We start from the raw sequence: 27,722 nt of genomic DNA, 5'->3' as shown, positions 1-27,722 counted from the left end.
TTTTTTTTTTACAGATATCTATCTTCACATTAAAGTCAATGGACAAATATGCTTCATTTACAATAATTCTTTAGGAATTATCTGAAGAACAATTATTTCATCATATGGATTTTTTTTTCCATTACTGAGTACATCAGCTCTAATTAGACATTAGATTTTTTATTTTTTTTTACTTTCTTTTTAAAGCATGTTTATGGTACTAGTAAAAGAAAAAATATCATCCAGACTTTTGCAATAGTTAATAATTGTTTAGGGAATTTAGACAAAAAAAAAGAGTTTGTTGGAAAATGTGTTTTCATTCAAAACTTTGTTGTATTTTTAACATCATCAAGGTTCAGTTTGTTTCTTTGTTTTGTTGTTTTTTGTTTGTTTTTGTTTTTTTGGATAGATTACATAAGAACAGAAGTGTAATTCACATGCTAATATCATGCTAATAACCATGGATAATATCAACATTTATCCATGGTTATTAGTGGGTTATCAGTCTTCATTCTCTGCAAGAAGGCAGCTACATTGTTCTGAAAATATTGACCTGTTCCTTTAAGACTCCCAACGATATAGATTTCAGTTCTGTAGAGTGACTATGTTGTGTTCACATTTTTAAGTATATTTTTTATTTCTGACTTATTAATTTGTTTTCTTTCAAGACAGTTATATACTTTTTTCTTTCTCCATCTTTAGCCTGTCCTGTCTTACCAGGCATCTACCACTGTGAGGCACTATGAGGAGGCTGCTTTGCTAGCATGGGATGCAAGATGGACAAATAACATATATATAAATATACATATATATAAGTGAAAGACAAAAACAGCAACCTGCAGCAAACAACCTGTATTTTTTTACTTATTTGTACAGTACTCATAGTAAGACCATATATGGATTGGTCACAAATCTATCACTGATGTCTGAACTCAAAGCGGACTGAGAACTGAAGCCTCCTTACACAATATTGCAGTAACTATAATTAACTAAAAAAATCCCACCTGATCCCCTACCCTGCCAAACTCCAGCACCCAACAGCTGCACGCCTACAACCAGTTTTTAACAAACAGAAAGGAGGAAAAAAAAAAGCTACATTTTGGATTTCCTGCTGTATCTAACTGTGACTGGCTGGGAAGATGTGTAGATGATGGTCCAGGTTTGTTGAGATGAGTCTGGCCTTGTACTGCCCAGTGCCTGTCAGCATTAATGGTAGCGCTGAGAGCCTGCAAATCTTTTTCATTTATAAAGCAAAACTAAAAGCACTGTGTTTAAAAAAAAAAAAAAAACTAAAGAAAAAAAAAACAGCACTATCCCTTTTAAAACTTTGTCTTATTACAGTGCAAGTGTAGTATTAGTGCATTTTGTGATACTTTTTTAAAGATGGGAGGTAATTGAAAACAGATGATAAATATCTCGACAGAAGTAACATCATAAAGACAGGACAAAGAAAAAGAAAAAAATAACAAAAGTAAGCATATTTAGGATGTTGGCAGTAGTCCCAAACTTTGCTTATTTTTGTAATCTACAATCAAAGATCAGTTCATTTAAGCAATAGTTTAGGACTTTTGAAGTGACGATATGATAAAAAGAAAAAAGATATTAATATCTTGCCTGCAGTAAAGAAGTCTTTTGGTGTCTTCATTCATACAAACAAAAAATGGTCATGTCCTGAAGGCTGAAGTTAAAAAGTAATATGACAGGGGTAAATACCAAAATGGACTTTTCTTTCCCAAAACATCTAACTGAAACATTTTATTGTTTTATGAACTCCTCTGATATCACAATTCTGTTTGAAAGTTATTTAGATTGAAATTGATGAGTATTTACATAGAGAATTGGGTCAAAGGAGGTGTGCCATCAATGACCTTCCTGTGTGAAGCACATGCATCCAGTTATAATCTGTACTTGCTTCACCCTTGACAATTTGCGGTGGGTTGGGATGGTACTGGTGCTGACCTCCAGCAGTCTTTGGGTGAGAGGCCTGGTGCTCCTTGCATGTGCTTCCTGGTTGTCACAAAGAAACACACAAGACAAACACCATGCAGACAACACATTTACAGCAATTTATAAAGACCACTTAACCTAATCGTCATGTTTCTGACTCATAGGACGAGGCCGAATAATGAAAATAAGATTCATTGTGTTCCCTGATAAACTTTTCAAGCAATTGGAAACATTTTTATCTTAAAAATGTTAACCCAGTAGTTTGGTAACAGCCTTCTATTATATCTCAAAGTCACTTCTTGGATCAGTGAACCAATAATCATACATTTCTGGTCTTGTAATGTAGGTTGGACAAGCAAATCCCTCTTCTTTAGTGCTAAGTTTGCACTTTTCTGGCAGGATGTAATAATGCTGCTTGCTCTCCCCAACTTCAAACTTTGGTGAAACTCAGCTGGTGTTGCAGAGAATGGCTTATTTTTTGGCTTGGTTTTATTGTCAAGTTCAAGTTGATAAGGACTTATTTTTATTTTGTTTATTTTGACAACTTTTAGCTCTCAGACAAAAATAGAGGCTATTCTCTAACATTATTTTTATTGTTACTTCAAGACCCAAACCAGGTTTTGTTTAGTCTAAAGCTATCCACGCATATGAAATCAAGCAGATTACTCTTTGGAAGTTCTGGGCAGAAGCACTTTACAGGTTCTGCTCTCTGTACATTTTTAGTAAAATCATTAAGTAAATAATCCTCAATATCTATGTAAATAATCTTAAAGTGCTGTGTCAATGGTTGAAAGGTTTATAAAATAGTGTTCTCGCATAAATTAACTTACTTTTAGAAGAACAGTTCAGATAAAAAAAATCAATTATGTTTTAATTATTATTTTTACAAACTTTAGCTTTATATGAGACCATTGCTATGACTATTTTCATGGTCCATTTTCAGTTGCTGTTTCATGCAGGAAGTTAATTGTTGTTGCACCTCCTCATATGTCCGTTTAGAAAGTAAAAAATCGAAAGTTTCTATTTATATAATCTCCAAACACAAGCGTTTATTTTGTTTAAAAGTTTTTAAAAAGACTTTGCAAAATTGTTGACATATTAGAGATTTTCTTTTAAGATGGTAGAAGTCCACTTAGTGTTTTTAGCTGTTATTTTCAGCCTCCAGAACTAACCAAGATGTTTTAACAACCTTCTAACATAACCTCACTTCAAAAATCTTGAGCTGTTTCTTTAACACCAATATATTTATGGCAAAGATTGATTCACTTTTCCCTTCATGGGAAGCTTATTATACATGATTACACGTAGCTTTCTATTTAACTCCATTTTCAAATTTGGTACAGTACACGTAAAATATGTCACTTCACGTAATTGAGAGTGTTTTGTTTTTTCCGTCTAGTTAAAGCAAATAGTATATAAAGCTGGAAACAACACATGGTTATTTTTTAAACCAAGTATTTTCCTCCTGCACTGTGATTGGAAAAAAAAAAGATGCAGATTGTGACGATGAGACATGACTGGGTGCCCTCTCCTCTGCACTGCCAAACATGCGTGCTGTTCGCTTTGTTTCTGTCTGTCCTTGTGGACATTTGGACTGCAACATCACTGGCCGCTGTCCTTGTTTCTGTGTGTCGCAGGAGGGTTGAGAGAGTTCTTCTCCAAAGACAGTGTGTCTGGAGACTGTATTGATGTAGCTGCTGTCTGTGCGGCACTCTGGTTGTGTCATTGCCACTTTGTTCTGACTTTTATCTGTTAGCTTCTACTGATGATGCATGTTTGGCAGTGTCTTTGTGTTTTGTCCCCTCTGATGCATTTGGCCTGAGCAGTCTCTGTATGTTCTGTACTGTAGCAGCGTCTCGTCTCCACTCTTTCATCTGCCATATGTCTTTTATGTTCCCACTCTCTGTTTACATGCTAATTCATCACCCATCCCTCCGTTTCCACCCTTCTCACCATTTTTGTCACTCGTCCCCTCCATTTTGTGTGTCTCCAGGACAACCTGCTCTCGTATGGCTGCACACTATAAAAGAAAAAAAAAAAGAAAAGCATTACACTTTAATGAAGAGCAGCTATTTAAAGCGAGAATTGGTAGCATGATGTGGCTGTGCATGTACCTGTCCTCTTTTTAACATTCGTATTCTCCCTGTGTAGCTCACTCCAACGTTCAAGTTTCCGGACACCAAGCTGTGAGTTGAAGGGGAGCAGCTGATGCGAGTGTGTTTGCGTGTGTTGAATTAGTGCACAAAGCAGTGGGAAAATGGTTAAAAGAGAGAGAGAGGGAGAAGGGGCCAACCAGCGTTACTCTGACATTTAGATCTCACTCTGTACACCTCCTGCTCCTCCACTGCCCCCGAGATGAATTCCCAACTCACAGTCAAAAGGTAACTCGTGGTCCCACATCACTGGCTGAACAGGACCTGTATATCACTCCTGTCTCGAGAAAGGTCAAGTCTACTTCCTGGCCTCCGTGTGACTTGCGGATCTTGTCATGTAGGTACTGTTATGTATAGAGCACTGTAGACCGTTAGTAACATAGACCATTAATGAGAATTTCTGTTGATTCAGGTCTACTGAAGATAGCAAGAGCGCAGTTTGAAAAAGGGTAACTAAAGAGAAAAAATAAACTGTACCAGCATACAATGCTTTGCCCATATTTGTGGTCAGAGTACGGTTTGTTGTTGAAAATGTGATACTGTTTCAAATTTCAAAGCAATATTATATTCATGATATTAAATAATACAAAGACTAAAGAAACCCTCCTAAGTCTGTTGTCAGCATTGATTTTCTTTACATGGCTGAGCAGTTAAAAACAGACACATTACACCAGCTGTTTGAAATCAAAAGTGACATTACAAGATGGTAATTATTGTACAATTGTGCTTTCATTGTTTCCCCTACTGAACAAGATTAGTGGGTGGTGCGACTTCTAATCTAAACAAACGATTAGCCCCGTTTGTGCCTCTCTTGTACTTTATTATTTTTCAAGTTGCAGAGCTGAAGCTCTCACAGATCTTTGGGGGTGAAAAAAAGAAAGAGAAGAAAAAACAAACATTAGTACTGCTGTGTCAGTGTTGTTGGTGTTCAGAGAACCATCTAAGTATGAACAAAAAAATTAAATGTCAAGTGACTAACTTTAAGCGTATTCGGGAATGACTTGAATTACACTTCACATTCTGCAACATATTTTTAAACACAGATTTACCTTGTATTTTTATGTGCTGTACTAAACATGTAAAAATAAATATATAATCTCTGTAACAATGTCAGTAAAGTTTTAGCAAAAGAAACAAGTCAGAAATCTTTGTGGCACAGGATCCTGGAAATCCCCAAAACAACAAGATGAATTGTTAACAGACCTGACATGTTTGAGGCTTTCTGAACATTTAGCTTGCAGCTAATGCACAGCTGTGTGACTTCCCATCCACCTCACTGAGACAGCAGAAAATTCACTCAGTTAAAGGAGCATTCCCACTGTTTTCTCACATGGCGCTTCATTGATGTATACTGATTAAAAAACAAACAAAAAAATCAAATTTTATTATTAGATTGTGGAAATTGCTCAACAGGATGAAAATTTCACAAAAGAGTAAATTAAAGATATTGCCTAAATAATTATGCTCAGAGTTTTGAAACCTGCTTAAACACCTTAGCCTTGAGTCACGAGGTTAAATACTCTATCACAGTTAGCTTTAATTTGTTTTGATTTTTTTAAAGTTCATATTGTTTTATTTTTATTATAGAGGAAGCCAATTACACAACAACACTCACTTCTTATGTACTGTTCCTAAGTACAAATGATTATGAATCGAAATAAATAAATTTATCTGCATTAATATTTTCTTCAAAATTTTAATGCATTTATCAAAGAACAATAAATGTACTAACCACAAGAAGGGCATCTATTTTACTGCAGGTGTTTTATCATCTGGAGGTTTCTTTTGGATCATGGTGGAACCACATTGCTAATATTAAACATAAAATCTATCCAAATAATTTTACTTACTGAAGCTGACAGAACCTCCATTCAGTGTACAGAGGAAGAACAAAACAAAATGTTGCAGGAACTTGACACAAAAAAGACAAACATAAAATAGGATATAAAGAAAAGAAAGAAAAATATAATCCAATTAAATTTTGAAAAGTTGATTAGTCCTCTTGATGGTTCTGTCTGAAATTACAAATCCATCTCATCGAAAGAAGTTTCAGGATATGAGCCATCACAAGGGACTGATCAACCAATAAGAAGCAAAGCTGTAAAAACTTATATTAACTGATCACAAAGAAATTCCACTATTTTTAGAAAACACCTCATTTTGATGTGGATATTTTTAATTTCCAAAAATCTTAGTAATTTATCACTGTAGACTTAAGAAAGAACTGAGGTTGGTTTCTTGTTCACATTGTTGTTTTATAAAAAGAATCTTGGATCAAAGATCCAAAACCTCTTTTCAAAGAGGTTAAAATACCATTTTGGTATGTAATCAAGTTCTGCAGAGATGATTATCTTGTCCAAGTGATTCCCTGCAGACCACAAGCCCCTGAGGTTCAATTTCATAATAAAACCCAAAACTGTGACTAAAACTAATACAAACTAAAGCTACTTTAGACCAAATCTTTATTAAAATAAACTTAAAGATATATATTTATCAATTTCAAAAATCTCATTAAATGTAGAAATATAACTGCTTCACTGTGGCAGATTATAGAATATAAGTGTAAGTTCATTTTCTTAAGTGAAAAGATAAAATGAGCACTTTACACATTTTCAGGTTAATTGTTGATCATGGCTCTCAGTCTGGAAAGTTGTGTTGTAAGCAGCAGACCAAGAAAAGAAACAAAATATAAACTAACTTTATTACTTATTTTATTACTACAAAGAAAACCCAAAATAAAGCAGCACCCATCATGAAGGCCATCTGTAGGATATTTATTTTACCCAGTTAAGCATAGTTTTTTTCTAAGAGTATTTGGTTGAGATTCATGTATTTTTATTTATTTGTTCTGTAATTTGAGCTGTTTGAATGGCTGTGAAATATGAAAAAGTTTAAAAAAAGCATTTTGCTTCCCAATAAAATTCTGTTTATTTACACAATTCCCTTATAACAGTATATATATCTGGTTTATAATCAAAGGTGCAGAAGAAGAATAAAAAGAAATAAAAGAAAAGTGTCCAATGTCTTTGGTAATTCATACATAAACATTCATCAACATCAAACAAGGTAAAGCATTGAATAAAATATTTACAGTATTTTAGCGTATATTTTTGTCTTTCCATTTTGATCTCTTGCCATTTATTTCTGCTACATATTCTTGTTTTATGAACACAAATTTGTTACAATTCAGTAAATGCCTTGTGCTTTCACCCACACTCTTTAGCCATAATGTTTGAGAAGATATTCAGTTTCTGTACACTCTAGGTATAACTAAAGAAGAAGTTCAGCAACACAAATTTACAGATTTTCATCTCAAGCTCACCTAACACTCAATAAAAAAGCAAAATTGTAACAAAATGCTAGCTTATGATCATATCACTGTGAGCTTTTTGGTTTTGCCCCATCTCAGCGCGAGTCCTCCCCAGTTTCGCTCTCTCCTGACGGCAGCAGTAGCTTCTTGAGGATGGGTGCGTAGAAGGGACCGAAGACAGTTCGATTGAAGTGGACAATTCGCCCAAAGGCCGTCCCCAACTCTGCGAACTCGGAACTCAACAGCCCGAGGGGAAAATGCAGCTCTGGACGCCTTTTAGCCGAGCCGCCTTGCAGCATGGCCAGGAGGAAGCCCCGAACCCTTTCTCCTGTTTTGGAAAGAGAGAAAGATGGAGGAAAGTCAGAACTGTGCAGAGGCTTTCATCAAAGTTTGAAAGCATGTAAACACTGAAAAAGAAACATAAAAAGTGTTCACTATTTTCTCCCATTAGCTAAGAAAGAAAATGGTTAGTTTCAAGTCATGCTTCTCTTATGGGGGAAAATTGTGCATCCCTAAACACAAGCTTTTAACAAACATTAATAATATATTTCATTTAAAAGCTTGTTAAGATGCCAAAGATTGACAGAGAAGTATAAGATCAAACAACATTAAAATGGGTCAAAAGTTTTTCAAAACATATTTATATGTGGTAGTTTAAATTAAATTGTAAATACATATGTTGTATAAATAAGTAAATTTGTCTCTACTCTCTTACACACATCAATATTTCATTAGATGAGTAAAGAAACATTAAATGTAGAAAAAATAAATCAATATACCTTAAAAGCACACAAAACTATTTGAATTTATATCATTGTTAGGAATTTATTTTGTCTCATTTTTCAAATTCAGTGGGCGGGGTTAACACCACCAGAGACAAGGCCATTGGTCTGTCTGTTAAGTCAACCAATCAGATTTTCTATCTATTTGAAAAGCCATTTAGAAACTGAATTATTTTATAATAAACTGTAGCACAGGAAAAATTACATACTTAAAATTGTTTTGAAGATATGGTGACTTAAATTTCAAATTTCTGACATATTAAAATATTTCCTTTTTTTTCTTTCTTTTTATATTTAAATATGTAAATATTTGTTTAATAAATTTTTTTTTAGAGGACTGTGGCATTTTCTTATTAGACAAAGTAACTTAATGCAGACAGAACCGAAAAGATGCACAGATGCAAAGTTATAAATGGCGTGAATACGCATCCACTGGAAGCCAAGGTCCAGAAAACCTCCAGAAAAAGAAGAAAAATTACTACTGGAAGAAATTCTGGCTTTTTATGGTAATAAAAAGTATGGAGGTGGCAAAGTTCAGAGCAAACTGAAACTGTCTTAGGGACTTTAAAGGAAAGGAAGTTAAAGAGATTTTGAGAGCTGATTAAAAGTTTTATGGCTGAAGTTGGAGGAGAAATAACATGACGTTTTGTACAGAAACAGGGATTTGAGGTTTGAAGATTTGAGTGTCATTTGAATAGTAAAGTAAACTGATATAAAATTTTCAGGAAGATATTTTCAAAAAGAAAGGAGATAAACAGGAAAGGACTGAAGACAGAACCTTGGGGAACACCGGTAGGGGCTGGAAATGAATTAGATTTGAACACATTGATTTAATTGTGCTTACTTTAGCCAGAGAGCTCAAATTTAAACAAATTGAGATGTGTGGCAGTCATACAAACAGAAAATAATCTGTTTATGGGAGATGGCATGAGTGATTAATATTCCAGTCCAGTAGTTTCTGTGCAAGGCATTTTTTCTTTTCTGTAGCTTGAAATTGATCCATTTTCCCATTAAGGTTTCTGCATTTTCTGCACCACACTTTAATTAAAGAGAACAACCAGAATAAACCAGTAAGTGCCTGGATAATAACTACTCTTGGAATCCTGCCTGACCTATAAGTGTGCGGACCGGGTTGTTACTCTTCCACAGGTCAGATATTTGTCCTCTCAGCAGATCCTGGCTCTCCTGAGGAAACTCTCCTCCCCCCTGGGTGCTCAGAGTTTCTTTCACCTGCTGCAGCACCGCCTCCCCGAGCTCCAACAGGGCCCTCTTCAGGTCAGCTTCCCTGGAGAAACAGAAACAAGTATTAAAATGTGTAACAGCTCAAATCTATCAGACTTATAGAAATTCATTCTTTTATGCAGATTGCTAATTTAGGGGGTAGACAATTTAATTAATTAAAAGCCTGTTGCGATAAATTAATAAATAGTGGGATTATAAAGTTGTTGTACTACTGTCATCCAATAATAATGGCAAGGCTATTCTTAAACAGAAAGAATGAGGTTAGCTGGATCTGTCCTGACAACCTAGTTGCCTCCTGTCGCCTCCATTGGTGTCCATCTCATACAATACCTGTTCTCCATGACAGCCAGTACATGCATCATCCAGTCCTTCTCTTACCTGGTGTGACTGCCTTCCAGCAGGGCAGTGATCGTCTGCTTGAGTTTACCTACAAACCCTTGCAGGGAGAAAGTGACGCCCCGACACTGAGTGGCGGTCAGGAGCAACACGGAGGCCTCCAGGACCAACATCTGGAGCTGCTGGCTCAGAGCGTCCAGGCGGGACCGGTCCATCAGCATGCTCTGCAAAACACGGTCACCTCGTTGCCATGAGTGACTTTAAGCTCTAGACGAATTCAAACTAAGTATGTGGAGCAGACTCGATGTTGATCAGCGAGTTTGTAACTTCATCCGACATTGCTGTGTTGATACGTGTAATAAAAGGGTTCAGAGCTGCTGTTCTACAAGAGCTCCAGTGTCCTGTCACATGCTTTAACATGCTGCAGGGTGAGGAAGAGTGCGCAGAGTAGCTGAATATTCCCCCCACAATCAATAAAATATCACATAGTGTAATGAAAGGTGCAGCGAGATGTAATTTTCTGAGTTGCCGCTGACCTCGGGATATTTCTGGTCATGCGGGTCCCAGTGCAGCAGATGCATGTAGGCGCGGTTGAGAATAGCAGTGGCGCTGAGGAGAGCTCGACTGTCAGGACCAGGAGAGTCACACTGAGCTGGGAGCGCCGCCGCCTCCTCGGACGCTGCCGCCACAAGCCACGCAGCTGTGTTGTCTAGAGAAGCTGAGACAAGAAAAGGGACATGCTTAAATAAAACACACAATTAAACTGTATTGCAAATATCGCAGAGGATCTCTTGAGTTTTTGGATTATACAGGTTCAGATTAGTTCATGCTTTCAAGAGGTTCTACAATGTCCACAGCAAAACATTTCTAGTATGAGACATCTTGATATTTTTCTCAGATGAGCTTTTCACAGCACAAGAATAGGGCTGCAATTAATCATTATTTTACCCATCAATTATTCTACTCCATTAATTATTCTCACGATTAAGCAATAAAATGGATTTTAAAAATTGGCAAATTCACATGCAGTTTTTTTATTTTACCACTTGAATCTTTCTTATGTAATACTAGAAATAAGCTAAAAGACAAATAAGACAAAAATTAAAGATTAATGTATTGATATTTTTTATGTGTGATGTAATGCTCTAATCATTAATGGTGTATTTTCATTAGCGGTAAGTAAAAAAATAATAGGAAAAAAAAAGGCTTTAAAATATAATTGTGTGTGTGTAAATAGTCTATAAGATCAGTTTTACATAGTGAACACAGTTGCTGAAATAAATAAACTTTTCAATAATATTATATTTTAATTATTATGACTGCAGATGGCAACAATATTGTTTCTATCAGGTAAAATTACTCTCTGCTCTTTTTTCCCCATACTGTTGTTATTCCACTTTCAGAGCTTACAGATGGGAAGTTGTGCTCTATAAAAAAGAGATTTTTGAGGAACACAGAGATATTTATTTTTTTATTTTTATTTATTTTTTATTTTATTTTTTTACAAAATGTACTTGTGTTCTGAAGAGGCAGTAAAACAGAAGAAGTGGAAGCTGTTTTATTCATCAGTAGCTTTAGTTTTACTTTAAATATCTGTGTGACTGCTAGCTCAGTTTCTCACACAGGGCATTAGTAGATAAAAAGTGGAGGATGGTGATTTAGTGCGACAGAGGTCAGAATCTGTTTAATTGAATACCGAGACATTAAATTACCGTAAATGTTTCTCTCACAAAGTCACCTATGCCATCTACATATATCTCTGTCACTGCTTAATTAAAAACAGAGGAGTGAAACAAAGATAGATTTCCCCCCCTTCACCTGGCTGCTTGTCCAAGATCTGCTGAAATTTGGCTCTCTCATACTGCACAGCCTGCTGCAGTAGATGAGGCCTCAGGCTCTGGATGGTGAAGTTAACCATGTCGCTCTTCATCAGTCCCAAGATGCGGAAGATACCCCTAAAGGAAAAGGTTACTTACTTTTACTTATTTATTCACAGTCCCACGGAAAAGGGTTTCATATCTATAGAAGCGTTTCACATTTTGTCACATTAAAAGCACAACCTCAATGGATTTTATTGAGATTTTATGCAGCAGACCAACAGCAACTAGCGTATAATTGGAAAGTGGAAGGAGATGGCACACAATATTCAACCTTCTTCAGGAATAAAAATCTGAAAAGTACACATTTGCATTCTGCCCCTTATATTATGATTCACCTACAGTAAATAAAATCCAGTGCAACCCATTACCTTCAAGTCACCTAATTATAAACATATCTTATCTGTGTGTAAGATGAGCTCAGTATAACTTCAATGGAGGGCTTTTTGTTTTAACAAAATGAGAAATGTGTTTAAGACTGTGATGATTGGACTGACATATTTTTTTATCTTTTTGCTGTATTTTATGGCATTTTTTACTTAAATGTGACACATTACGCTGCTTACCGAAGGAGCTCCACGGGCTCTTTGAGGTCTCGCAGTGCCCTGACCTCAGGGTCACGCACAGGAGCGCATAAAGATGCTATCATGTTTATGACAGATCCTGCCAGCCTGTGGAGGTCCAGCGCTCCATGTTGGACCTGCTGCTGGATCAACGTCATGTCCAGAACGTCATCCAGCTGAGACCTCAACCTGACGTGACCAGGCAGCAGCAGCGACCCGAGCATCTGAAAGGAAACAGAAGATGTGATGCTACAATTTTACCGAAAGGTTTATTATTAAAGACTCATCGCAAATCATCTCTGATCCTCTGAATTATGAATGCAAACAATTAATTGATTTACAATTAACTGCTGATTTATGGTATATTAGATTCAAATGAATTCCAATCAAATAACTAATAACATCCATTTAGATGTTCGGTTTTGAAATATAAACACTGAACAAGCTGCTTAAGTTAATACCTTAATAGCAATCGTTCAACCAATCTGCATGACGGAGAATCGGCAACTTCTAATTCAAAATTTACTGACGCGCTATTAAGGTGAGGATCCGATGACAGAATAAGCAAAGGGCAGAACACAAGAAAAAACATGATGCCGGTATTTTATTCCTTTCATGTAATATTTTATAAATATGTCTAAGAAAATGACATTTTTGTTTATTCAGTCAGTATTTAATACAGCTGACACAAAATAATGTTAAAAATAATGTTTTTTTTTATTTTTTTATTCAATATATTATGAAAGATTTAACCTTTCCTGTTATGGAAACAGGTGGCCATCTTAATAAAGGTTGGCTTTTAAAAAAGTTTCCTTCAAATTAAAGAAAACTTACAGTTTTGACCTCCTGCAGCAGGATAACTGCTTGGCTGTAATTTGGGGGATTGCTGCTCAGCTGTTCCTGCAGACTGTCCCAAAACGCCTGGTGAATGATGTCTGTCACTCTGCCCTCCAGGCTAAAACAGAAGCAATTGTTTAATTTAACTCAACAGGTTTGATTTGTGAAGCAATAACTGGTTGAATGCATCTTGCCTGTCAGTGGGAGGGCTTTTTGGTTTGATGCAGAAGTCTCCGTTCACCACTATCTCATGTGCGAGGCTCAGGTTGGAAACACAGTTTTCCAGCTCCATCAGACTGGATAATGAGGCAGTAGGTGGACTCCCTGATGCACACACACGTACATCCACGGATAATTAAAAGTGCCGTAGTAGCAGTAATTCAATTACTAATAGGCTCTGTAGGTGTCTGAGGACAGTAGCAGTTCTAATAAAGCTTCACATACCTGTAGGAGAGTGGAGTTTTTCCAGACTGGGAAGGTCAGCTGGGGAATCATCAAAGGGCTCTTCTCTTTGACTGGACATTTCTGCAGGAGCCAACATTTATTTTCCTCATTAACAAGACATAACTGGATATTTAGAGGAAACAGGTACTTACAGCTGTGACCAATTGAATTTAGATATCTATAGATTTGGTGTCTTTCTCTCTAATTGTTAGTAATCAAATGGTTTTTATGTCATACATTTGAATGGATCTTAACTATAGTATACATGTTTCAATATGGAGAAAACCTTTAAGTCAGTAATATAAAAACATGTATTAAATAATATAAGAAGGCCCAATGTTGGTCAATGTAAAACTATTTTAATTGTTTACTAAAACAATACTGAATCAAATAATTAATTTACAATTTTTAATATTTTATACTGTATTTTATTACATATAAAAATAGTGGAGGTCAGCCAACTTAAAAATAGCTCTTTAACTTTCATTAGCACGTTAAAGCGATAGTAGATTGTGTTATTATAAAGGTTAATTTAAGGTAGTTGTAAGCTAACCCTTCTTTTTGACTTGTGTGTCGGTGTTACATTCAGGACCAAATTTTGTTCCCCTGTATAAATCTGTTTCCCATGTGTCGGGAGCGCGCATTGCAGCTAGGCCAATAAAATGACCGAACTTTTATTAAATTAATACTTTGCAAATGGCTAGTGCACATTACTTAAGCAACCTTCACAAAATTAGGAAAAGAGCTGCAAAGTTAGCAAAATTCAAGTGTCAACGTTAAAAACGATTATAGCACAAAGGTGAACATATTAACCAACTAACTTTTCATTCTGTAGTTTAATAGTTAGATTCAAGTATTTCCAATTCCAGAACTACGAATAGGACGTTTTCTCAAAGTGAGTAAAGTTACTGTAAATTGACAAATTCAGATACTAACGAGGACACTTTAAACATAAACACATATAATTACACCGCTCTAATAATTTAGCGTTTTAATAGTTAACTTACCCGGTGTTGATTTTTAAATGACTCTTGAAGTGAAACGTCGGACTGACAGTGAATGTATCAGCCGTTTAAATGACGTCTGCGTCAACGTTCAAGTTCAAACCAGGACCAAACCATTCAAGTTGAAATAAACGTGGAAGTTAAAAGCACATATTTTTGCGGCCCCACTTCATTTCAATTTGTATATACGCATCGGTAAAAACAAAACATAGCCGTTTAAATATGAATTATTAACCTGTATTTATTTTAGTTAGAAATACTTCAGAAATGCGTAATTTTCTTTAGTTTGATCCAAATCTCAAATCAAAACAAGAGGGCGTGTCTGTCCTGTAACTTCCTGCTGCTTTTCACTCAGTTGTAATACAGCCCATCTCACCTGTTCTTTTTTTTCAAAACACAGTGGAAACAAAACGGAAAGCAGTCGATACTTTTGTAGAAACGCCCTTTTGTATAAAACAACTACTTGTAAACCAGAAATATCATGTTTCCTGCCTCAGCTTCGAGAAAAATAGTCCGAATGAAAGAGTCGGATGAACCAATGTAAACAGTTACAATACAACTGTTTATATTTAGACACACGTTTTAGTCTCCGTTAAATTTCCAAATTATAAACACGATTAATAGAGTCACATATTCGTGTGATTTAATATATACCATTTGGGAAAGTTTTATTGTTGCCTTTGACACAAGTTCTTGTTCCGGTGTACTGTAGGTGTAAAATACCCTAAAAAGTTTATTAAGTTATTCGTTTTGAAAAGTGATTAATTACACAAAGTGATATGTTCCTTGCGCCTCAGTGCATTTAGATGATTATAACGCATTTTGGAAATCAAAAATTCTGCTACCCAGAAAGGAAATTTGCATCAAACTAATGAAAAAGTCTTTAACGTTATAATTAATAAATGCGGGCTTCCTGAAAAGCACATTAATCTAATGTATTTGATCAGGATGTGCCTTTGCGGAGGTAGCAGCCCAGATTGGTTTAATAGCACCTTATCGTCATCCACTTTGGCTCGTGTGTCTCATCTTCTCTGACAATACTCCATAAATCCTCTATGGGTATTTTGGTAGCTGGATCTGCTGTTCTAGATAACCACATGGTTATTTAATCACCTTCTTTGGCCTTTGGTGGCGCTGTCAGGGTCCAACGGTGTGGACTTCAATGTGTTTGCAGTAAAAATTGCTTCTTATTGTTAATGAATAGGAAGTCGGCGGTCCTTCCTTCCCATAATTTTCTTTGCTCACATTTCTCAATTTGAATTTATTTAAATTTAATACTACTCATTAGAATTAACCATTACCAAAACGAGAAGTAAAAAGCTCTTGGAAAAATACTCCCTTCGAGTATATTGACTTATTAAATAGCTAAAATAAATGAACTTTTTAATTATTTTGGTGTAACAGCAATGTGATTACTATTACACCAAATAGTAATCACATTGCAGCACTAATTCAAAACCATGCAAAAATAAAGCCAACCAAGACAAAAATCTTCTGCAAATTATTTATAACTGCAAAATGTGTAACAAACTGTTTTCATAAATACAGGCATTTGATGAAGAATAATCTAAAAAAGTTCACTTTCTATCACACAAATAGTTTCTCATTAAAAAAAAAATAGACAAACTGAAAGGAGACCAACACCAATGGTATTTTATAAATTTGCATATATCAAAATATTAACCAAAATTAAATTTCTCTTTTAGAATAAAATGATAACTTATAGAACAGTTCCAAACTTTTCTTCAAATAAGCTGCTGTACATGGACAAACTTGCATTGTTTAACAATTGCGCACCACACCATATTGTGTAAAGAGGACAGAAAAAAAAAAAAGAGCTAAAAGTTGGGTTGAGTCGAGAGAGCAGCAAACCCATTTTGTTCCTTGTACAAATTAGTGTCTTTTAAACCTGAGTCAAAAAATCAATGCAATATTTTAGTTAATTATTCTGAAAAAGTAGATAATTTGTAAGTAGTTTAAATCTCCAGAAAAAACTAGTGACTGAAAAGAAAGCTGACACAAAAGAGGCTCCTTAAATCGTTTTCTCTGCATTCAGTCGAGCTTTGCTCGTTGATAGCGGTGGGGGGTCTTATTGTTAGGAAAGGCAAAAAGGAGCCACGGCCGAATAAAAACGCCAATTATTGACTCAGACTCAGCCGTCTCTTCCTTTCACTCACACCACCAAAACTGTACAAAAACATGAACAACAATATAATAAATTCAGACATCACTCGTGCTTATCACAATGCCTCAAATGAGTGCAGATTGTGCTGCAGTGTGAGAAAACCCAGATAGAGCACAACTCGCTCTCACAGCTCAGGTTTCTTTTGAAACTGGATTTTTTTTCTCAGACTTAATCTGGTGAAGCAAAATCATAATTTAGCAAATAAAGGAGAAGCTAAACGATGGTAATGTAAGGCTGATAAATGTTTTTTTGACCAACACTCTTTAGCTTCCTGATGGCACATTAGAAGTGCTAAGCCTTTTTATGAAGGGAGAACAAGCAAAATATAACTATAATCCACAAAATCTTAAAAAAAAAAAAAAGAGAAGCACAGGATGACCCAGTGTGATGGATATGTGTACTTTCTTTGTGTATTCACACCTGCACAGACATGGAGAAATAACTCATGTTATTACATAAGAACTGGGTCTGTTTTAATTTTTTCTTGTTGGCGGACGGAGCAATCCAGTAGTGCTGAGAAGGCTGCGTCACAGTGCAACCAGTGCTCTGTGCTGCTAGTGCTTTGAGCTCAATTCACACACATTTTCTGCTAGGAGTCTTTCAGCATGTTAATGCGAGCAAAGATCTTGAGTGCAGGTCCTAGCTTAATGTTCATAGTGCTCATCAGGTGGTCCTCCTTCAACAGGAGTAACGCCTGTCCATCAATCTCCTGGGAGCGAAACTCGTCGGCGATCTCCTGACAACCTGTCCGGACGGCAGAGAAACGCATTAAAAACACGATTCCTGGAGGCAGGAGTTCATGAATCTCCCTGCTTTAGCACTACCAACCTGGCAGAGAACGGATGAACTCATAAACCTCTTCCACGTTCCACTTGGCGGGGTCGTTGGGTAAAAAGCGCTCGTTGTGTAAGGCAGCGTCTCTCCCGGCGCAGGCCTCTGGCTCTGAGGTCCTACTCGGTTGCCGGTGGACGGGGACTTGGGTCGCGGCTGGAGGAGGAGCACGAGGTCCAGAGCTGGCCGCCGACAGGGGAGACGGCGGTTCTTCGTAGCTGGACATGTCTGAACATGGGCTGGACTCCTCCTGACTGGGTTGAGAGGCGTGTGGTGAGGAAATAGAGCCTCCCTGGGTCTGCTGTGGTCGTGGCGGCGACATTTTCTGAGAAGGAGAAAAAAATCATCAAGTGATGTAGTTCCCTGAGAAAACTAAACTAAGCAGGATTCAAACATACTACTCAGCTGCTAAAATATTTTTGGACGGATAACTTCCTAAAAGATTTAAGTGGTGAATTCTTTGACTAGCTAGATGAAGCATAAGTTCTGTCAAGTAAACATTTTAGGCAAGTTCTAAACACTGTGCTTGATATTCCCACTGAATTTCAGCAGTAATACACAGAGGTTCTGGGTCCACTTAGTTCTATATTCTCTATTTATAAGATGTGAAGTAACCAGAAAATCCCAGACTGAACACCAATAAAGGTCGCTTTAGATTATAAAGCAGTTAATGACCCATTAAGACAGAGGGACACAATCAGTTCATCTGAAGTTTAAAAAATTAAAAGGTGCAAAAAGTAAAAGGGTATAAAGAATGTTGAGAAGTAGTTTTATGAGGAAAAAATGCACTTATGTGTCTTTTTACCTGCTTCTTAGCTTCTATACTAGAGCGGCTGTTAGGTCTTTTACGCCAGCGACTTGTTGTTTTGTTCTTCTCTGGCCGGAAAAGTCCAACCCGTTTTGTGCAGCCCACATTGTACCTGTTCAAAAAGAAACTCCACTTAATGAATTTGTCCTAATACAAAGCTGAATAGATTCATAGTTTGCATACACGGCATCAAAGAAAAAAAAAAATTTATTGCCTGATTAAACCTTTCCTGTTTCACTTTAGTGAAGATCATCAAGTTTGTCAATTTGTCAAATATCTGATTTTTTTTAAACACTCATGCACATCTGACCTTTACTACTAGGGCAAAACTGAAGACCCTTTTTAGTCATGTTTTTATTACATTGTCTACATAGATTCTTTATATCTCACAATGAACTGCATGGCTCTAACACAGAATGGTGGGTTGAAGTCATGGCAACAATATTCCATAATGTCAAACAAGTAAACAGATGTACCTTAAAATACATCTACAGCTGTGCCTTGATTTAGGTTTTTTCAGAACCTTGATGCCATGACAACACCATCAGGAGATTTCTCATTTTATTTAAAGAGACAGTTGACTTATTGAACCATCACCAACAGACTTTAAAGAAAATGTTAAAAATCCCATTTTGTCTCAGATATGTCAGACAGTGTTAATAAAAAGGTTTTGCATATTTTATGGTATACATAAATATCTGTTTCTATATTATATATTAATATATATTTTTAGAGTTTATACATCAATGAAGATTCAGCCAACAGACTTTAAAGAAAATGTTAAAAATCCCATTTTGTCTCAGATGATATGTCAGACAGTGTTAATAAAAAGGTTTTGCATATTTTATGGTATACATAAATATCTGTTTCTATATTATATATTAATATATATTTTTAGAGTTTATACATCAATGAAGATTCAGCAAATATTTAGCTAACTTACCTTTTTGCACAAACCACTGAGCAGAACCTTTTTGAACCCTTGAAAGTGTATGCAAAGTCCACCCAGCCACAGTACTCACAGGTCAGCTTGGGTTCTTCTTTTTCTGTGCAGAAATATGCAGCATAAGTAAAACTACCAGTTGTCAATTAACAGATTTACACTTTAAAAATTGATGCCTGGATTCTAACATCAAAATAATACTGAAAAGTATTGTTTTTGAGTTCATATATCTAATATTTGAATTCCTTTTGAGTTTACAACTAATTGTTTACCAAAACAAACACAGAGTAACGAGCAGACACGAAATCGGCTGCAACATCCTCTGGTGAGAGGAAGTCATATTATTCGGCATGTTGCTTCAGATTGGCTGGGAGCCACATGCAGGGTAATTGGGTTGGTGAGGAGATGCATATGCATGAAATTAGGCAGGTAGAAGAGCCTCCGTTCTATTTATGACACGGCAGCAAGCAGCAGGTGAACCGAACTGTCATCATTGTGTGCCTGATTTCACAAATTTCACGCCTTTCTTGAAGATGTACGCAGGAAACGTGGGAACAGAGAGTGGGATAATCCACCTCTGTAACAGGATAAACCAACACAAATAAAAGTAGACAAACTGTTCAGCTTTAATCTGTTTGGTCTCACCTGGCTGGTTCATGTCCTCGGGCTCCGAGTCGGTGTTCGCTGCATTGCTGACGGGAGTTTTGTCGGGGTCTGAGGACAACTGATGATCCAGTTTCTTTGGGCTGTCGATGAGAATTGGAAGACGCTCCACCTGGAGTCAGAATTAAAACCTTTACAAAATGGAGCAACATGAAGAAGTGGATTTTTCAGGAATGAAACACAGAAACAGAAATCAGTAAAACTGACTGCTGAGGATTTGACAATGGTACCACTATGCTTAGTCAACCACAAAACTCATCTGACCTACACTTCAAGCAGAAACTATGGAGTACTGTCAAGAGAAAATTGAGATACACTTGACTTCCTCACAGATTGCTTCTATGCCACACTGTATTATGAAGTTGCCATTGCAAAATGAGTCATGATTAATCAAATTCAATTCAAAAATACTTCATTTATCCAAAAGGAAAATAAAATTTTATCATAAAGAGTTACTATGAATTGCTACTATGTGCAATTCAGTATATGTGATCAATAAAGTACTGGCTGATATTGTATATTATGTATTGCAGATTATTTGCAATTGGCTGATATATCTGTATTAAACCACTTGTTCATATCAGTTTGATTCAAGTTTCTTATTTTATGATTAACTGAATTCTGAGTTTGATAACCTAAAATGAATATACATAAATTCATAAAAAATAACACTAAAAAGCATATATTCAAGCTTCCGCTTTTTTAATCGAAGTACTAAAATAACTATTCAATTATATTATAACATATTAAAATCCACCTGTTGTCTTATCAACAAGATTAAAGCCGAGTGTGCAGTGACTTTCATCCTGATGCTCAAAGCAGCATATAGTTTACTTCTATCACTCTACGAGCTGAGAGTTTCAAATATTTTAACATTTTTGTTTTAATAAGCTAATCCAGAAAATACAGCATTTTAGCATAAGTGGGTCAAAAATATATTGACAGAGGCATTTACACTCACTGTCCAGAAGGAGGCAGACAATGTAAAGACTTTGAATCAATGTCCAATAGAATTTACACTTTTTAAATTAGTTTTTAAATGTTTTTGACAATTCTAAAGACAACACATAAACTTTAAAGTACATGTGACAGATTAGGGATGATTCTTTAAAATCTTAGTGGGAAGTAAACGGTGCAGGCTGTTAAGATTGTATCCTCATTCCATCTGTATTCTGCCACCAACACAGGCCCTCATCTCCCTTTAATTAAAGACTGATTCAAGCCGCCACTGACTGTCACTACAAGCACCAACAGAGGGTTTGTGTTCGCCTGCTGACAGTTCCCTGCAGGCATGTACACTGGAGAGCGTGCCGGCTCTTGGTTGTTTACCGTGTTTCTCTGCCAGTAAATCTGAGGTCGGGGGCACTTACACACACAGGGAACGGCTCAGCTCCCTCCTGGATGACAAAGCCTTCGATGACATGCGTGAGAACCTGGGGCTTGACTATGGCCTGCGGTGGTTTGTTCTCTCCATTTTGCGGTGTGCTGCCCGTCACAGTGGGCGCCTCGCTCTCATTTCCAGAGGTCATGGCCAGAGGTGGGGTCCCAGGTGTTGTAATTGGCCTCTTGGCTGAGCCCCCTCCTGACCGGGAAAAGGACACATATTACGTTTTAGGTGAAATAGCAAAGAAATGTTCATGTTTTAAATTGGATTAGAGACTTGTGGATAAAAAAAAATGCCAAAAGCAGCAGAGCACATATAAGTGGGTTTGGTATGATACCACTGGAACACATTTGATGTCATCTAGGAATTAAAGTTATTTTTAAAAAAAGACCAGCTTATATATTAATTATATCTCAGCATTAAATCAATTATTGAGCAAAAGTACTAAATGTATTCCCTAGAAGACGTGCATTGTATCTTAAAAGTTTAAAGTTTTCTCCTTTAATAAAGATCACGGATGTTTCTAAGTTTTCATTAAGCAATTTAATATAATTTCTGATATTGCTTTGACAAATATGATCGAAATAAGTGCTCTTGCTTATGGAGGTAAACCCTTCACATTTTTTGAAACCGCAAGATAATCTGATATTAATGTAAATGACGTCATCTTGTTATTGACGTTACAAACAAGCATCACCATTGCATTGTGTATTAGCATGATCGTCAGATCCACCTGCTTGCTCATTAAATATCGCTTCCGGCGGTCAAAAGTTCACTTTTACCATGTTTAACAATTAAATCAACAATAAGCACACAGCTATCTCCATCCAACCCTTTGAATCGTGCTGATGAAAGCTGAGTTTATCGGATCCAAAAGGCCAGAAAAGCGAAAGTAAACATCAAGATCCCGTCACCCTACAGTCACTCGCGCTGAATGAGAGTTTTCTTACCGCGCAACTTCCACGCTGTTCAGACGGAAAACACGTGCCGTTTAGTGTGTTTTGTTGTTCTAATGATCCGACTGAGAGCAACACACGGGGCAGCTGCACAGACCGAGAGAGACTTAAAGCTGCAGCGGCGCTAATGAAAAGTCTGAAAGCAGGACCCGCCTCCGCCGTTTCCTCCCACAGCGCCTCCAGTTCAAGCTGCAGAGATCAACACTTTTCCATTGGGAAGCACCGAGCAAACAGCCTTCACTTCCAGACTAAACAACTGAAAATATTTCTTCGACTCCAAGACTCCAGTGAGCAGGGCCGTAAACAGGGCTTAAAAGTTCATGAGCCCCCTGCCTCAACCTCCCCACCCCACTAAATAACACCATTGTCTTCACTTGAGAAGGAGTGAAGAAAACATTTCACTAAGAAAATGTCACCACTTGAGTGCTGAATACTGACAAATCAAAGTAATTTGAAATATATTTAATAATGAACTCTAAATATGCTTTAGATCAAGCTTCAGTAACTTCACTCATTAAAAATGAATAAAATAAAACATCATACTGACAACTAAAAAATATTTGGAAGCACATTTAAGATCTGCAAGTTCTTTATTTCATTGGCTTTTTAACATGATGTTAATCCAAGCTGCAATCACAAAGAACACCAATCTCTTTTTCAAATAGATTCAAAATTCAATTAAAAAACTGTTTAACCCAAAGGGAAATTAAATGAGACTTGTAACTTTTATCCAAGTATCTTCATAGAGTTGTTGTGGATGGTGATGCTTGGGGTGCAGTAGCAGTCAGACTTACAACAAAACTGAACGGGCCTCTGACTGAAGACTGTTACTGTAGGATGGTCTCATGACTGTCATGACATGCTAACAACTCAATTTCTGGGTGGGAGAGATGCTGTTTCACAGTAACATGTCCTGGATGTCCTGAAACGCCATCAGTTTTTGAGAAACACTGCTAATCCACCTCATTAGCTTTTCCTGCTTATCTTTAAATCTTTGCCTGGCTGTATGGTTGGAAAGCTGGGCAGAGAAGAGATGATGGAGGAGAGAATATGATCCTTGCCCATCATAATCAATACAAGAAATGTTTTCAACTTCCTCTTCTTCTCTCTGTTCTTTGGTGCAGTTCTGCATTCAGAAAGCCTCTTTTTCAACTTTTTTGGGATTTGGGGTCAAAGTTCAGGTATTATTTGAGCTTTTGAGATGCTAATTAGCTGCTCCCCGTTTACAAAAGCAATACTTTCTTGCCACAGTTATGTATCATAACAATTATCCAAAAGTAAAAAGATAAGAGCAAAAATCCTCTCACCTCAACCATCCAAACAAGCATCCTCTCAACCTAAATAAAATTATGACCAAAAGTCAACAACAAAAAAGAAACTAGAATGAACACAATGAACAGCAATTTTACAAAGAATATATTCTATCACGTACTGACTGATATAATACAGAAAGAATTCTTGAAACAACATTTTATTTCAGCAAATCGATACTTGACTGCACAATATTGGCAAACTGGACTGTCAATAATACTGCAATACTGCTTCGAACACTGTTTCACCATCTTTGCATCATCTTTGTCAAGTATGAACATCTAGCTGGAATGAGGCTCCAACTGGGTGAATAACTTTGCATGCAACATATGCATTCATGACATCTGGAAAAAAAAACCAATAAATATTGCACTCCAAACAATATTTTGTAATATGTTTAACTGGATGATATATTGTGCAACTCTTCATTAGTTAAAAGCATTTCTGTGCTATGCTTTCCATTTTTAGCATTGCTTGGCATTGGTACACAACAAGAGTGCTAGCAAAGAACCCAAGGAGACAAATGATAGAAAGTCGTCTTAGAAGGTTGTACAATCATAAAAGTTGATTTCTAAAATTAAAAGAAGTATTTTGGGATATATGAATGGAAGCAAAAGTGAGGTTAATGTCAGATTCTACAGTAGAACAACCTGGGCTGTTAAACTGCATCTGCATAAAAGTACTCTATTGAAATTAGCTTGATGATGAGAATGAGTAAATACCTTCTCATACCGTTGCATAACGATGTCAGTTCTGTCTCTGGGAAAAAAGAAGCTGATTGTAATGATAAAACCAGGCTGGTTTATAGAGGTGACTTTAAAGGCCCTCCACTCTCTTAGCCTTTTTCTTTCTTCATGGTTTTTATGCCAGGCTTCACTTTGCAATGAGTTCAATGTTGGCCCGGTTGTTAATACAGTGTCTGAGAGAAAAGCTAAGCTATAAGACTACAGCATCATCATCTTTGCATAGCCCTAATAAAATCCTGACCACTTTGAATCTGAATTATCCATCTAAAAAATGAAGTAGTGCACATTTAGCATAAAATGAAGCAACTCCAACACTGCGGCAATTCTTTTTTTGGCTGATGAAGTTAAATATCTGGGGGTTTCTGCATAAAAGCATCTAAAAGTGTTTAACTGAATTATACATGCAGCTCTTTGGATTTAACACACATTATTCAAAGACATGAAATCCACTCTTACAAAATGGAAAGAAAAAAAAAAACATGACTCAAGCAATCAACTGCCCCTATGGTATATTGCTGAACCAAACCCAAACTTAAATGACTGCCTCTCTGACATTCATAAAAATGTTGTCTCGGAATGACATAAATAATATGCTATTTGAGATCTGGGCTCATATTTGGAGAAAATAAGTTGTTGGGTTTTTTTTAAAATCTCGATGGAAATTATTCAGAACATATAAGTATAAGTAAACTAATACTCAGGCAAAACTTATAACTTATAAGCACCAGTAGCACACCCCCATTCTAATTTTAACCTAAAAACATACATGCACAAAAACAAAAACAGAATAATTTCTGATTGAAAACATGCTAAAAGACAAGTAGCAGCTTACTGGGAAAAGTTTTATCCATCATAGTGAATTCTGCTGAGCTATTACCTTGTGCCGGTACAGGTGGGGCCGCAGCGTTAACTTTGGGCTGTTCTCCAGGCTTGAAAGGCTGTGATGGAGAAGACGCAGGTTGTTGTTGTTGCTGCTGCTGCTGCTGTTGTTGTTGTTGTCGTTGAGTGGACGGGGTTTGACCTGTCTCCCTAACTACTAATGAGGTTGGCTTATCTTTAGTGTCCTGGACAGGTCGTGAGGTCTAAAAGGGGCAGAAAGAACAATAAAAAGGAGTGCAAATGTGAGAAAAGAAACTAAACGATTTAGGGATAATCTTAGAGAGCAAAAATCCAGAATATTACAACAAGAATCTGATGACCCGGAAGATTTCAGTGGCTTTTACCCCCAAAACTTGTGTCTTGAAGGAGAAATGCAGACTGTGTGATGTTTTTTTTCTCTTGTTAGTACTTTTAAGCTGACATATTCTAGGATGTGTACAAGAAAAAAAGATCTTTCCAGATGAAAAGTATCACTTTAGAAATGAATGTAGAATATTCTAATAACCTAGAGGGGATTATTTACGACAGTGAGTGAGGGATATTTGCCATAACACAGAGCTCCGCCATCCCTTTTATGTAACAAACATATTTTTCAACATAAATACAAAGACTGATGAATTGATGGTAGGCATTGTTACATGAGGTGTTTCCATATGAAACTTGCACATAAAGGAAGGGTATGAAAACAGGAGGAGGGAAGGAACACAATACAGGAAGGAAGGAGGGAAGTAATAAAATAAATGAAAGATTAAAGAAAGACAAAGAAGCAAGGAAAGATTAACACAAGGAGGGACAGAAAATGGAAAGGACAAGGAAGGAAGGACAGGTGGAAGAGTGAAAAGACAAAAAGGAGAGAGAGTGAAAGTTAGGACACTTGAGAAATTAGACTCAAGGTCACAAACAAGTAAATGTCATGAGGGAGGGATGAGAATAGACAATGGGATAGTGAGCAGTCTTAAAATACAATTTTTCATACTATACTTCTTTTTCCATACAAATCCAGATTTGGGAAATACCCAAATTAACTCCAGGCTTTTTATTTATTTTTTTACACAATTTCAGACTGCGTGGAACCCTAACAACAGTTTATCTAGAGTCAGAACGAAAACCACCACTTAGAATTAGAGGATTAGCTGTATGTGAAATTTATTTTTTGCATTATTAGAAAACCAAATTATTAGATCTCCTGTGTGTGGTAATGTAAAAATTAATGCAAAAATAAAGTTAATTTTCTTTTAGTCTCAAGGTTTACAAACCAGAATATAATGAAGCTGATCGGGTCTATTCTATGTTTAAAATTGCTTTAATCCAACAACAGATTCCATTTTATTTGGACACTACCTTACAATCCTTCCCAGATTGGTGGACAGCAATAATTGCTTCTTCAAGTTCATTGATGATGTCTTTCCTCCATGTCAATGAGTTGCTACACATCTGTCTGTTCCAGATTAAGATCTGATAAATTTCATTATGTTCTGATAATTTCAAACCCTTAAACTACTTGAGGGTGTAATTTGAGTTTTACCAAAATTGTACAACAAATAGTACATAAATTAATCTCTCATTCTTTCACATACAGCAGAAAAGGAATGTAGTGAGTAATTAGTAATAGATCTGCAAATTACATACCGCTGGCTGTATTTGCAGGTTGATGGCAGTGAGTTGGACTGGCTGGGCTTTGGCTTGGTTGAGTGGGGAGTGAAGAGCGTGGGAGCTGAGGGTGGAGTGGAAGATGGTGGCCTGCTGGCTGGGAGCGGAGGGCTGGTGAGGCGCGGGTTTGGGTAGAACAGGCACTGGGTGCTGTGACGGCTGAATGGAGGCAGTTTGCAGCAGCTGGCCAGTCGTCCTCTGGGAACCTTGGCTCTGTTGGACCACAAACTGCTGCTGCTGTTTGTGCGGCTGAACCAGCGAATGAGGTTGGATCTGGGTGTACGCTGGAAAAAGAGCAACAGCTCCTTCAGGCACCTCTGTTCTGTCCCAAACATTAAGCACTTAAGTTTGTAGCAATTTAAAGGGAAAAGGCTTCACCAACTTCTTATTACAATTTCTTTCATAGATCCTGTTGTTTCATATTAATATATGTACATAAAGTTGGTTTTACTTTTAAAAATGGGTTTAAAGCTTGTAAACAAAGACACCTTACCTTTCCTCCTTTTATCTACAGGGCATTATCCACTACCTTTGATGAGTTGCAAAGCAATTACAGTTGAGAAAATGTGAGGAGGAAGTGGAAAGTGAATTGCAGCACATTGCCTCAGGCTCAAACAGTGAAAAATATAAAGGTTTGTACAAACAATCTCATTTCGTAGTGCTGCCTTCACCTATGTGCCCCCCTGTTGACAAGATGTAATAATAAGAGCATGTTGACAGGTCCACCGACAAATCCAATGTTGGGTTTTGACCTGACCATTACCCACAAATTGTCTCAAAACGACCTGTCAGCACCTGCCTGTGCATTGTAGGTGAAGAGACATCCTGAGCTCATAACTTGCCCTGAAGCTAGAGACACAGCACATCAATCTTGTATTGTGGCAACATGTGA

General features: G+C 36.7%; 3 protein-coding genes across 9 annotated transcripts in view; 1 reads left to right on the top strand and 2 right to left on the bottom strand.

The window, feature by feature from the left end:
- Nucleotides 1-6,571, top strand: part of anks1ab (ankyrin repeat and sterile alpha motif domain containing 1Ab) — a 57,458-nt gene extending 50,887 nt beyond the window's left edge. For 3 of the 6 annotated variants that reach the window (XM_044121023.1, XM_044121026.1, XM_044121028.1), the window contains one exon: nucleotides 682-6,571. In XM_044121023.1, coding sequence (XP_043976958.1) covers nucleotides 682-715 — 34 coding nt within the window. In that variant the 3' untranslated portion in view covers nucleotides 716-6,571. The remainder of the gene's footprint in view (nucleotides 1-681) is intronic. The other 3 variants (XM_044121024.1, XM_044121027.1, XR_006370987.1) reach the window with 2 other exon arrangements.
- A 143-nt stretch (nucleotides 6,572-6,714) lies between these two features.
- Nucleotides 6,715-14,793, bottom strand: LOC122833464 (T-complex protein 11-like protein 1). 2 transcript variants are annotated; one of them, XM_044121031.1, is made up of 10 exons: nucleotides 14,478-14,793; nucleotides 13,471-13,551; nucleotides 13,221-13,350; nucleotides 13,024-13,144; nucleotides 12,193-12,413; nucleotides 11,568-11,704; nucleotides 10,286-10,467; nucleotides 9,792-9,973; nucleotides 9,284-9,456; nucleotides 6,715-7,717 (listed from the first exon to the last, which is right to left on the bottom strand). In XM_044121031.1, the coding sequence occupies exons 2-10, from the start codon at nucleotides 13,547-13,549 to the stop codon at nucleotides 7,485-7,487; spliced, it is 1,458 nt and encodes a 485-aa protein (XP_043976966.1). In that variant the 5' UTR covers nucleotides 13,550-13,551; nucleotides 14,478-14,793; the 3' UTR covers nucleotides 6,715-7,484. The 2 variants fall into 2 exon arrangements, with proteins under 2 accessions (XP_043976966.1, XP_043976965.1); XM_044121030.1 differs by lacking the exon at nucleotides 14,478-14,793 and adding an exon at nucleotides 14,292-14,313.
- Nucleotides 14,794-15,964: 1,171 nt separating this feature from the next.
- phc2b (polyhomeotic homolog 2b (Drosophila)) overlaps nucleotides 15,965-27,722 on the bottom strand; it is a 34,858-nt gene continuing 23,100 nt past the window's right edge. Inside the window, exons 9-16 of the mRNA XM_044121021.1 lie at nucleotides 26,810-27,114; nucleotides 25,179-25,383; nucleotides 21,275-21,486; nucleotides 19,887-20,016; nucleotides 19,242-19,344; nucleotides 18,296-18,410; nucleotides 17,488-17,815; nucleotides 15,965-17,403 (exon numbers count right to left, since the gene is read on the bottom strand). Coding sequence (XP_043976956.1) covers nucleotides 17,249-17,403; nucleotides 17,488-17,815; nucleotides 18,296-18,410; nucleotides 19,242-19,344; nucleotides 19,887-20,016; nucleotides 21,275-21,486; nucleotides 25,179-25,383; nucleotides 26,810-27,114 — 1,553 coding nt within the window. The 3' untranslated portion in view covers nucleotides 15,965-17,248. The remainder of the gene's footprint in view (nucleotides 17,404-17,487; nucleotides 17,816-18,295; nucleotides 18,411-19,241; nucleotides 19,345-19,886; nucleotides 20,017-21,274; nucleotides 21,487-25,178; nucleotides 25,384-26,809; nucleotides 27,115-27,722) is intronic.

The sequence above is a fragment of the Gambusia affinis genome, linkage group LG07, assembly GCF_019740435.1.
Source record: "Gambusia affinis linkage group LG07, SWU_Gaff_1.0, whole genome shotgun sequence".
In the NCBI taxonomy this organism is placed as follows: Eukaryota; Metazoa; Chordata; class Actinopteri; order Cyprinodontiformes; family Poeciliidae; genus Gambusia; species Gambusia affinis.
The sequence above is the reverse complement of the archived record's forward strand: the minus strand, read 5'-3'. Positions and strand labels throughout refer to the sequence as shown.